The sequence below is a fragment of the Prinia subflava genome, chromosome 1 (assembly GCF_021018805.1).
Source record: "Prinia subflava isolate CZ2003 ecotype Zambia chromosome 1, Cam_Psub_1.2, whole genome shotgun sequence".
NCBI classification, from domain to species: domain Eukaryota; kingdom Metazoa; phylum Chordata; class Aves; order Passeriformes; family Cisticolidae; genus Prinia; species Prinia subflava.
The window spans coordinates 1-11,263 of record NC_086247.1 but is presented as its reverse complement, the minus strand read 5'-3'; the positions used below and the strand labels follow the sequence as shown (position 1 = coordinate 11,263).

General features: G+C 46.3%; 1 protein-coding gene across 1 annotated transcript; it reads left to right on the top strand.

Moving 5' to 3' along the window:
- The first annotated feature begins 4,321 nt into the window (after nucleotides 1-4,321).
- On the top strand, nucleotides 4,322-11,135 carry LOC134561517 (collagen alpha-2(I) chain-like). Its single transcript, XM_063418622.1, has 6 exons — nucleotides 4,322-4,490; nucleotides 4,523-5,360; nucleotides 5,990-6,112; nucleotides 7,162-7,255; nucleotides 7,699-7,900; nucleotides 9,455-11,135. Exons 1-5 carry the CDS (start codon nucleotides 4,322-4,324, stop codon nucleotides 7,747-7,749), a joined length of 1,275 nt encoding a protein of 424 aa, XP_063274692.1. The 3' UTR covers nucleotides 7,750-7,900; nucleotides 9,455-11,135.
- Nucleotides 11,136-11,263: the final 128 nt, after the last annotated feature.

Sequence of the window (11,263 nt, the reverse complement as noted above, 5' to 3'; positions counted from 1 at the left end):
GCTTGACTCATTCTGTGCCTTCTTTGGGGGGGTGAGGAAAAAAGGCTGAAGGGGAGGGGGTGGAGACTTGGGGACTCTGATGTCTTTTGGGGCAGTATTTGGTGCTCTCTAGGAGAGGGAGCCACGCTGCAATGGAGAAGCCAGTGAGTGCGGAATAAGGAGGGGTCGTGCTGGGTGCCCTCTCCCAGAGGATCCCAAAGCTGCCAGAAAATTCACAGGGAGGGGTGGGTGTAGAATACTAAAACCTGTCAAGTTTTTTTGTTTCATAGGTATTGCCAAAGAATAGGAATTAATCGCTAAATTCATTTGGAAAGAAACCCTCTCTCTATCCACTCTATTGTATACAGGAATGTAGGAAACTCTGACTAAACATTAGTAGTAGTTTTGAAAATATTGCCATAACATTTTTATCTAGGAATGAACCAATCAAGTGCCTGAAACCATAAGAACAGATGCTGAGGCTGTGAAGGGAATAGAGAGGGCTCTCTGGCAACCTTTGCCTCTGCTCTCTGCCTGCCCCCAAAGTGCGTTGCAGCCCCAGAAGAGACTGCAGCCACAGGTATTAGCAGTGACGGTGAGGAGGGGGCGGCTCCTGCCGGGGCTGCTTTAAGAGGGGGTTGTCTCAACTCACTTTGGCATGGAGCTGCTGGAAGAGAGAGGCTTATGGTGGGCTCCCGGGGCTGTCTCATGGAGCAACAGTGAGAGCCTCTCCTTGGGTCTGGGGGAGCAGCTGGATGCACTTGGGTGTGGGGCATTGCTTGAAGGAGATGATGGGGGCCAAACCTTTGTGCTAGACAGGGCAGCAGCAGCTGAGCCAGTGTGGGTTTGCGATTGAGAGGGGGATCTTCTCCTTTTAAGTTTCGTGTTGGAAATCCCTCCCCGGTGCCCCCAGAAAAAGATGGGGGTTATGAGAACCAAAGGAGTTTAAATAGAGGGAAGAAACTCCTCTTCTGGTATCGTGTGTTTAAAGTGGGGGGCATCCCCACTCACCTGGGATCTTAAGGGTATTGGTTGAAGGAAAACTTGGCTTTTCTAGGGTGTTAAGGGTATCAGTTGACAGGGAATCCCTGTGTTCTATTTTAAATGGAAGGGGGAAAATATTGTTGTATTTGGGGTTTGAACTGAGGGTTAACCCCTGTTGGAGTCCAGGATATTCCTCTGGCCGCCCTGGAGGATTTGAAGGCTGTACAGGAGGGTTTGGAGACTGTACAGGGGGGTCTGGGATCTGTACAGGGGGGTCAGTTAGACCCACACAGATCCCAGGAGGACACTGACTCTGATAGCTGTCCATGGGAGTGAACACTCACATGCAGGAAGAATCACAAATCCTAAGAATTTAAAATAAGTAGTGGATGGTTTATTATAGAATATAAATATAGAAATTAGGATTCTTAGTATATGGGGCTGAAGAGGCAAGATGGAGGAATTGGGGAGTGGTCCCTTGTCGTCCTTGTTCTTGTTCTCATCCCCCATCTTGTGCTGAGTTGGGTTTTAGAGATTGGCTTAGAGTAGAACTGACATGTTAGTAAAGGTAGTAGGTATTGGTAAAATTTTGTAAATAAAAAATACGTCTCGGACAGTGGTTGGGTTGAAGATACTGTACTTAAGGTGCGGGGCTCTCTGACCTGGGGTGGTCCAGCCGCGTGTCTTGCTTTGCTGGGGACGCCTTGCAAAGCTGGACAAGAACTGATAGAGAATTAAGAATAAACAGCTTGGTAACACAAACTGCTGGACTCAACTTGTCGTCTCTGGCTTCGGTGTGAAACACCCAGGGCGAAGAGAAGACTGAAAACCTTATTACCTCTGGGAACAGCAACCCAGGGGAAACTCCCAGGGGACAGCAACCTTGGGGGAACCCTTAGTACCTTGGAGGCCAGCAACCCCAAGGAGAATCTCAGGGAAACAACAACCCAGAGAAACCCCCCCCCCCCCCGCTTTTTTTATCATGCTAAGGTCTAAAGTGGGTGCAAAGCCCTGTTGTTGTTCTTTTTAAAGGGTTTGAATTGAGGTAAAAATCTCCCTTTTCCCATCATTGGAGAGATTTAATTTGAGGAAACAAGCTCCTTTTCTGTTCTTGTCGGGGATTAAATTGAAGAGGAGAATACATTTATTTGCCATTGTATTGGTTTAGGGTGAGGTGAGTACTTGCTGTTGCCTCAGTTTCAGGGCTTAAATTGAAGGAAAGCTCAGCTTTGGCAGCATTTGAAGGGTTTAAATCGGGCCGTGCTGAGCCAGGCGAGCCGTGCGGAGCCAAGCGAGCCGAGCCGGGCCGTGCCGGGCCGGCGGGCGGGAGCCGCGGCTCGGAGCTCTCTGCCCGGCCCGGCGCTCCCCGCCCAGCGCGGGGCCGCCCCTGCCCGCCGGGGGAGGAGCGCGATCGTTTCAGGAGGAGCAGCGGTTCTGGCAAACAAATGGGATGCTCGTTTAAAAAAGTAAAAAAATGGTTTCTTTGTGTTAGACAATATAGTCGAGAGAGAACTCGGGGGAGGATGATAGAGGATACCGTATTCTAATATCATTTTAGGGCATTTTGTATTTTCTTTTGTAGCATCAGCTTAATGCTCAAAATCATATATTATAAACAAAAATATGCACTTATATATAGGTACAGTTAAATGTAGAGAATATAAATGGCTATGCTATTTCCTAAATGAAGATATATATGTGGTTTTCATATAATATTACATTCTTTGGTGCTATGTAGTGTTTTGTTTTATTTTTTGGTATTTATTTTGTGTCATTTGGGTTTGGAGAGAAGATGGATTTGTTTGTATTTGAGGTAGAATTAAGTTAAGTAGCTTTTTAAAATAGACTTCTGAAAGGTATTATTGCGATTTTGTTTTTGTTTATTGTATGTAAGGGTTCAGATTGGTAAGGCCAGCTTGCCTGGTGGAGCTTTGGGTGTTTTGTTAGATGCAGTTTTTAATTTTTAAAATTTTTTTCTGTTTAGTGGCTTTAAGGTGGTTTTTAATAATTTACTGTGTACTTTTATTTTGTATGTAGATGTTATAAGGGATGTGGTCTATTTTTTCTTTCTAATTTTTTTATTTTAATTTTTCCTTTGTAAATTTTTCCTTTGTAAATTTTACCTTTTTCTTCACATTTCCTTTTTCTTCACGTTTCCTTTTTCTTCACTTTTCCTTTTATTTTTCTTTTTGTGTCTTACTTGAAATTTTATTTCAAATTTTTTTTTTTCATGTTTTCTTTGTGCCCCTTTTTTTTTCATTACTTATTTATAGCCCAAGTATGTGGAAGTTTGGCTGGTGAGAGCAGAGGAGGTGACAAATGAAATCCATGTCCACTGCAAGTCTGGATAGAATTGAGAGTGCAGCTAGAGAAACCTCTGTATTTTCTGCTAAATTAGAAATCCTGAACAGAGAAAGCTCTGAAGACCAAAATGCCTTCTTTTTTTTTTTTTTTTTTTTTTTTTCCTTTTTACCCCCTAACAATTCTCATTGTAGACATTTACAGGATCAGCAGCAGTAACTTGAAGTCGAGGTGTATTTCACAGGTAGCAAGAAAACAAAGTAGACTTTTGATTTTGTAGCTCTCATTGTTTAGTAACAAAGAAATCCAAAACAAAACAAATAATATTATTAAAAAACCCACTCTAAATAACAGAGAAAGAGAAAATAGACCAATATTATTTTAATTTCAAACCACTTTCCCCCTTAGAAAACCAGGCTAATGTAATTCTGCTTAATTGTGGTGCTGACGTGTTAGGTTAATGAATTAGCAGAGTTTTAAACATACAGAAATAGACACGAATTTTGAAAAATAAGTACAGAAATATAAAAATATGAATAGATATAATAACAGCAGAAATATAAATATGAAAAATGATATCATGAATAGACATAAATACAATCTATAATATTTCTCATTACTTATATTATATACAGTAGTCTATATATTATATCCATAGATATGACTAGAAAAAAGACAGGGTAATGATCAATATAAAACTAATGAATGTAAAGAAATCATGGAATAGAGCTTAAAACAGAGGGGTTTTTTTTGGTTTGAATTGGCTTGGTGGCAGGGGTTGTCTTTGAAGCGGTTGCCGGGTGTCTTTCGGGGCGTTTCTCTTAGGGGATTTCTGTGCACGTTCTCTTTGGGGGGTCCCTTTCTGCGTGTCCCCGACGGGCGGGGAGCCCCGGGCCGGGCCGCGGTGCTGCCGCCCTGTGGACACAGCGCGGTACTGCAGCTCTGCCTCGTGCCCGGCCCCAAGGGGCCCCGGGCTGGAAGCTGGTTCTTAGTGCCCGAGTGCAGTCACTGCCCGGGAGCTCCTGTTCGATTCCGCGCTCCCGGCCGTGTCCGTGCGATGGCCGGGCCGCCCGCGGGACTCGGCAGCAGGAAAACACCGAGCGCTGCGTGTTTAAAGGGAGCCGGCCCCGCTTGCCCGTGCGGCGCCTCGGCCCGGCCCGCGCCGCCCTCAGGGAGCCGAGCGGAGCTGCGGGAGCGCGGGGAGCGGCACCGAGTGCGGTTCGACCGTGTCGAGCTGTCCCGAAGAGCGGAATCTAAGGCACTGCATCCAGTAATAGCCGAGCTGTGCCGGTTAGATCCGAGTGTAGCCGAAGAGCCGAAAACACCCGAGGATCTCCGAACAGCCGAAAAGAGCCGAGCATTGCCGAGATCGGCCGAGTTAAGCTGAACGGCCGAAAATGGCCGAGTGCAACTGATAACAGCCGAACCCAACCGCGTTTAGCCGACTGGAACGGAGTCGAACCGAACAAGCCCCGCCGAACCTCGCCGAGTTCGCCCGGTTTGGACCCTATAGCCGCGGCCGAACCAAGGCTCTGCTGCAGGTGTATTCGAGACATCTTTCCTCTTTGTTTGACAGAAGGAAGAGGGAAAAAAAAAAAAAAAAAAAAAAGAGGAAGAAAAAACGGGAGCAGTTCCGGGGCGGTCCCGGGGCGGTCCCGGGGCGGTGTGCGCCGTCACTGCCGCCTTCTCGGCGGGCGATTCCAAGGCGCTGTCGGGCTCGCTGCCGGCCCGTCGGCGGGCGGGCGGCCGGGACGCGATGGCGCTGTGCCCGGAGCTGGAGCGCTCGCTGTCGCTGCTGCAGCCGGGCGCCGGCCGGGCCCGGCAGCAGCAGGAGCGGCGGGCGGACGCGGCCCCCACGCCCATGGTGTTCATGTGCGCCGGCTGCAGGCGCCCCGTGGGCGACACCCGCACCTGGGGTTCAGTGTCGAGGACAGCGGTCCCATCCTGCTGCGCAGTGAGTACCAGCGCTGCCACCCCCGCGCCGCCGCGGTCGCTGCCGCCGTGCCTCCTTCCCTGCCTCCCGCCGCAGCTGCGGCCGCCAGCGTCGCTGTGGACCCGGGGCGGAAGGGCTCCGAGCTCCCCGGAGAGTGCGGATGGTGAGGGCCGGGCCTGGCTGGACACAGTCCCGGGGGAGTCGGGGGTTCCCGGCGCTGGGGACCGGCAAAGGGCCCGGAGCGCTCGTGTGGCCCGAGAGCCCCTGGAGCACTTATCTGGGGTGGGCTGTACAAGCCGCGTATGGCCTAAGGGAGAGGGATTTCTCACAAGGACATGTAGTGATGGACAAGGGAGGCAGCTTTAGATTAAATGTCGGGAAGAAATTTTTCCCTGCGAGGGTGGTGAGGCCGTGGCACAGGTTCCCCAGAGAAGCTGTGGCTGCCTCTGTGTCCCTGGAAGTGCCCAAGGCCAGGTTGGACGGGGCTTGGAACACCCTGGGATAGTGGAAGCTGTCCCTGCCCAGGGCCGGGGGTGGAATGGGGTGAGCTTGAAGGCCCCTTCCACAATTCAGCGATTCTGATGGTCTTGGTCTTGCTGAGGTTAGCCAGCCTGAGGAGCTGATGCAAATTCAGGCTAAAAGATGAGTGCTCATCATTTATACTGTGTAAAGCATGAATGAAAGGTTAAAAAAGTTCTAATGCATGATTTAAATTTTTTTTTTATTTTTAAGAAAAGGGATGGGGAGAGGTGCCTTATTTTCTTCTGAATAAATGTTATTCCTTGCTTGCAGCATGGTAGAAACCCTACTCTGCTCTGGCTGCTCCAGGACCCTTGGCAGCAGATACATGCACGCCTCAAGGCATCTCGACTGCAAGAGGGATTTGTTCTGTGTCCGTACTGACTCTGTTGAAAGGTAAGTGCAGAATATTTATGGGTCAGCCTGCCAGCTCCACTGACCTCACCAGGCATGGCACTGAGGGTGCTCCTGTTACATCTCTGGCAAGGCTGGAGGGAGCTTCTTCTGCTGCTCTGTCCCACGGTGGTTTTCTGTATTGATGCTGTTGGCATCCCAGTGCTCAGCTGTAGGGAACATCACCTGTGTAAGGCACATCCTAGAAAAAGAACCAAAACAAACCAACCTGGCCTGCCTTTTGTGTGGGAAGTTGCATTCCAGCCCAGAAAATATCACCAGGTCCAGGGCACTAGAGGGTTCCTTCGCATTTGATTGGAAGAGTTCACAAACCAAGCACCAAAAAGGCCTGGCTGGAGCCTGTTAAGGGTCCGCATTATCAGCAGGGAGTGTGGCCAGAGGGGCTCGGGCAGGACTTGGGGTGGCTCTGCCCTGTGCTGGCCACATCTGCTCTGTCCTTGCTAAGATGGGCAAAGGCAACTCTGACAGCTGAGTACGTGCTTGAGACTCTCACTCAGCTGTCTTAAAATCTGTCTAGAAAATGAAAGTGTGCTTGGGTTTAGTTGGTTTATAGCACTTCAAAGTGGTTATTAAAAACTGTATCCTCAATTAAGGCTCCGCACCAGAGTCCTTTTGTGCAGGCATTGTCCTAATAGACAGTGGTTGTTCATCTGGACTGGTTTTAATGTCTCTTTTTTTTTCTGAAGTTCCCATTTATTTTGCTGTATTGCTGTGGATATTCCCCTTGGTACTCTGGACAGGGTTTGGAGATTTTTTTCTTCATTCCACTGCTAGAGTACTTTTTTTATTGCATGGCAGTAAAATTCTCTCATGCACTAACTTGGCTGCAGAATGGCATTTTCTGGCAAAGGGATGCTGCTTCTGCCTGCCAGCACTGCACTGTTCTTGGTGTCTTGGTGCCATTTTTCACTGTATCCCGTATCCCCAGAATCCACGGCTGTCTCTCAGGGTTCTAAAGGAGTGCTGTGTTTGGATTTTTGGCTTCAGAGTGGGAAGTGCTCTGTAACCTGATGTAACCTGTGGCATCTCAGCTGTAGGCCAGGAACCCTGGAAAAGCAAGCTCGCATTCATGAGGAGCCGCTTCCTCTTGAAAGCCCAGCTGTCTTGCAAGAGGTGCCGCACAGGGTGAGTTTTAACCTTACATCATTCTTTGTTGAAATCACCTCTGAGAAGTCTTAATATGCTTCAATGGTTTCTGCAGAACAGCTTATTCCACTCAGAGCAATTCAGTGCATTGTAACATGTACTGGACTGCTTCCTGTAATTGCTGTCTTGTGCTCTGCAAGACTTTTAGCCACTTTTCCTTCAGTTTTCTTGGTAGTTAGCATTTTCTGTTTATCAAGCACAGCATTAGGTTCCTCTGGCTGTCTCAGAAATTGGATCAGTTGTTTCTAGTTCGTTCTGATTCACTTCTCCAGATCTTCATTTAACTTTTAGCCATGTTTCTTCTGCCTCCTGTGGAAATGGACTTAATGCTTTTGCTGTAACTTTATCTTGAAATAGTAATCATAAATGAATCATGGTAAATCAGGTTGATGTTTTGCTCTACTAAAATCTTGTGACTGCAGGTAGGAAGAGTTGGGAGCGAACAGTCTGAGGAAGTGGACTGTGGAAGCTGAAGGTTGTCCAGCCAAAGCTGAGTGTGTGGCTCTGACACTGACCAAGGCTGGAAAGAGTTACTGTGTGGACAGAGAATGTTAGAGCCGGGTGAGCTTTCACAGGATGAAAGAAGCGAGGAGAGAATCGAATGGAAAGAATTGCTGAGATCAGGTTTGAGCCCTTTCTTTGGGTTTGGGATTTGTTTGTGGTTTTTTTGTTACCTAACACTACCTAGCACTTACTTACTTACTTACTGTGAGATTTGAAGTTTTCTCCAAAAACTCAGAATGAATTTCCCCACTCTGCCCCACTGGTAGCAGCACACAGGAGAACAGAGCCTGTGGTTTGGATCTTGAGGGAGTTCCAGCAGTACAAGCTATGAGTTACCATGTTTCTCCCAAATTTACATCCAGCAAATCTGAGGAATTACCTCTTGCCTGAGCATTCCTGGTCTCTGTGACTCTTTAGTAAGAGACAGCTGGGACTGGCCAAGCTGAGACAGGATCTGTTCCTGTCAAACCATCTATTTCCCATGCAGATGAGAATCTGGGAGGCAAGTGCCCACATCAATACTCATAAATGCCCACACATACTTCTGGGGCTGCTGTATGTATCTGCTGGATTTGTCAGCGCCAGCATTTGCGAAGGATCACCTTGTGAGCAACTCAAAAGACAGATAAATAGAGGCAGCAGCAATTGTCTTGAGTTTACCTTATGGTAAGGCTTATGGATATTTTTAATCACTATAAGAAGGCTTATGGATATTTTTGATCACTTTCTTAACACTTGCAATTACCCCTGCTACCACACAAAAGAAACCGAGGAACAGGAAAGCTCCGCTCTGTATCTCTGGCAGAAGAAAAGCCAGCAAACCAGTTTGCGTTCACCCTGATTCCTAGTCCTGTGCTGCAAGTACAGAAATATCTTGAGCCTTTGGGAGGGGGACTGGAACTGTGGAACCCAGCTGCATGTGTCTCCTAGGCCACGTTTTTCTTGGAAGCACCTTTCCTAGTTTCACTGCTTTTTGGAAATGAACTGTTCTGAGCAGAACCAGTACCTTCAGACTCAGGGTCTGAAAACAAAACAAAACAACCATAAAAACCACTAAAAAGCCCCAAAACCCATTGCCTAAAAGAACAAAGAAAGAGAAAATATACCGGGATTATTTTAATAAACCTGAATTTGTGGGAGGCACTGGGTTTGTTTTCCCTTCGCGCAGCAGCACGAAGTTTGCACCCATTTTGCTGCCGCTTTGGCTCTCAAGAACTGGAAATGCCTGGATTTCTGCGTGGTTTCCCCAGGTTCTCCTATTTAGCAGGAGCTGCACGGTGAGGTCGGTGTTCTCAGGGAGGCCCTGGCACAGCTGCCAAAGGCCGGGAACGTGGAGTGTGCAGGGAGCATCCGGGGGGCTTCTCCCCCCGAGTTTCTCCCGGGGTGTGCTGCCTGCACTGCTGGATGTTGGACCCGGCTTTGGGCCGTTCTCCTGCGGTCCCAGCACTGAGTGCTGCCCCTGTGGCCAGACCTTGCCGTGTGCCGGCACCAAACCCGGGCAGCGCAGCCGGGGCTGCTTTTCCAGCCCTTTGGTGCCACGGGCGGCCCCCGATTGCCGGAGCTCCCCAGCGCCCAGCCTGGACTCGCTCTGTGGGGGGGCCTGTTCCATCTGCCTGAACCAAGGACATCCTGCCTAGGTTTGACACTTGACTCCCGTTGTTTTTCCTCTTGCAGGCAGCTGGCAAAAGAGGAGAGAGCCCCTGCGAGGCAGAGCCCCTGGAATGCCCTGTCCCGGTCTGAGGTTCCCACTTTTCTCTCCAACTCCCGGAGAATTGCTGGAGCAGAACCAGAGAGTGTCCATTTTATTTCCTGCCTTTTCCAATAAACGGTGACTTTCAGCTGGAGTGTGTTCCTGGTGTCATCCTCCTCCTCCTCCTCCCTGGATTTGTAAATAAATGTCCTGATTTTGGCCAAGGAGAATTTTGTTGTTCCAGGCATTGTGGCTCTTTTGTTTCATTGAAACTTCCCAACTCTGCTGAGACTTTGAGATGTCAAATACAAGTAAGACTGGAGTTTCTTGGGATTGTTACTCACACAAAATAGGGATCCTTCTTGGACAGGAGTAACTTGACGTGTTTAATGCCGCTTCCCTTTAAAATCAGAGCAGGGGAAGCAGATTTGAAATCATCATTCCATGAACTTGCACCAAATTCCTCCAAAGCTGCAAAAGTTTTCCTTGTTAGAAATTCCTGAGCTTGTTTTCCAGGCAAGCTGGGATTTAGATGTTCTTTGTTCCTTGGATTTGCTGGTTTTCCTCTCTCTCATTTTAGTAAAGGATTTTTTTTTTTTTCATATTTTCCATGCTGATTGGAATTTTTGTACTGCTCAGGGCACATTGCCAAGGAAATGTACCAATTTCATGTTGGTAAATCAGGCATTGTTCAGCACCATATGCCCACAAGTCTGTAAATTCCCAGGGAAACTTGCTAAGTGTTGAATTGCCATAATGAATCTCTTTGTAAAGTTGATTATACTTTTTTATTTTTAATTACTTTGAATTTTTTATGTAGGGTTTTTTTTTAATAAGTGAGGTCTTTTTGTATTTTTAAATTTTTTCTTTCAAAAATTTTCTATTTTAATTTTTCCTTTGTAATTTTTCCTTTGTAATTTTTCCTTTGTAATTTTCCTATTTTATTTTTTTCCTTTTTATTTTTTCCTTTTTATTTTTTTCCTTTTTATTTTTTCCTCTTTTTTTCTCTCTTTAACTTTTTCCTTTTTAATTTTTTCCTTTTTATTTTTTTCCTTTTTAATTTTTTCTTTTTTAATTTTTTCCTTTTTATTTTTGCTTTTTATTTTCTTTCTAATTTTTCCTTTTTAACTTTTTAATTTTATTTTTTTCTGTGTTTTACTTGAAATTTTATTTGAAAACTTTTTTTTTTTCTTCATGTTTTCTTTGTGTTGGTGTGTTTTGTTTTGCTTTGGTTTGGTTTGGTTTGGTTTTTTCCTCTCTCTCTACTCTTTTATCTACTTTTTTATAGCCCAAGTATGTAGAAGTTTGGCTGGTGGGAACAGAGGAGGTGACAAATGAAATCCATGTCCACTCCACGTCCGGATAGAATTGAGAGTGCAGCTAGAGAAATCTCTGTATTTTCTGCTAAATTAGAAATCCTGAACAGAGAAAGCTCTAAAGACCAAGGGGCCTTCTTTTTTCTTTTTCCTTTTTCCCCCGAACAATTCTCATTGTAGCCATTTACAGGATCAGGAACATTACCTTGAAATCGAGGTGTATTTCACAGGTAGCGAGAAAACAAAGTAGACTTGATCTTGTAACTCTCATTGTTTAGTAACAAAGAAATCCAAAACAAAACAAACATTAAAAAAAAAAAAAAAAAAATCCACCAACCCCACAAAAGAACAGAGAAAGAGAAATTATACCAATATTATTTTAATTTAAAACCACTTTCCCCCTTAGAAAACCAGGCTAATGTAATTCTGCTTAATTGGGGTGCTGTCGTGTTTAGGTTACTGAATTAATAGAGTTTA

What these genes read in the sequence shown, in the direction of transcription:
- LOC134561517 (XM_063418622.1), top strand. Translation starts at nt 4,322, where the DNA reads ATGGCCGGGCCGCCCGCGGGACTCGGCAGCAGGAAAACACCGAGCGCT. An exon ending in GCACCGAGTGCGGTTCGACC is followed by an intron (nt 4,491 to 4,522) that starts GTGTCGAGCTGT and finishes GCGGAATCTAAG; the next exon opens with GCACTGCATCCAGTAATAGC. An exon ending in CGTACTGACTCTGTTGAAAG is followed by an intron (nt 6,113 to 7,161) that starts GTAAGTGCAGAA and finishes GTGGCATCTCAG; the next exon opens with CTGTAGGCCAGGAACCCTGG.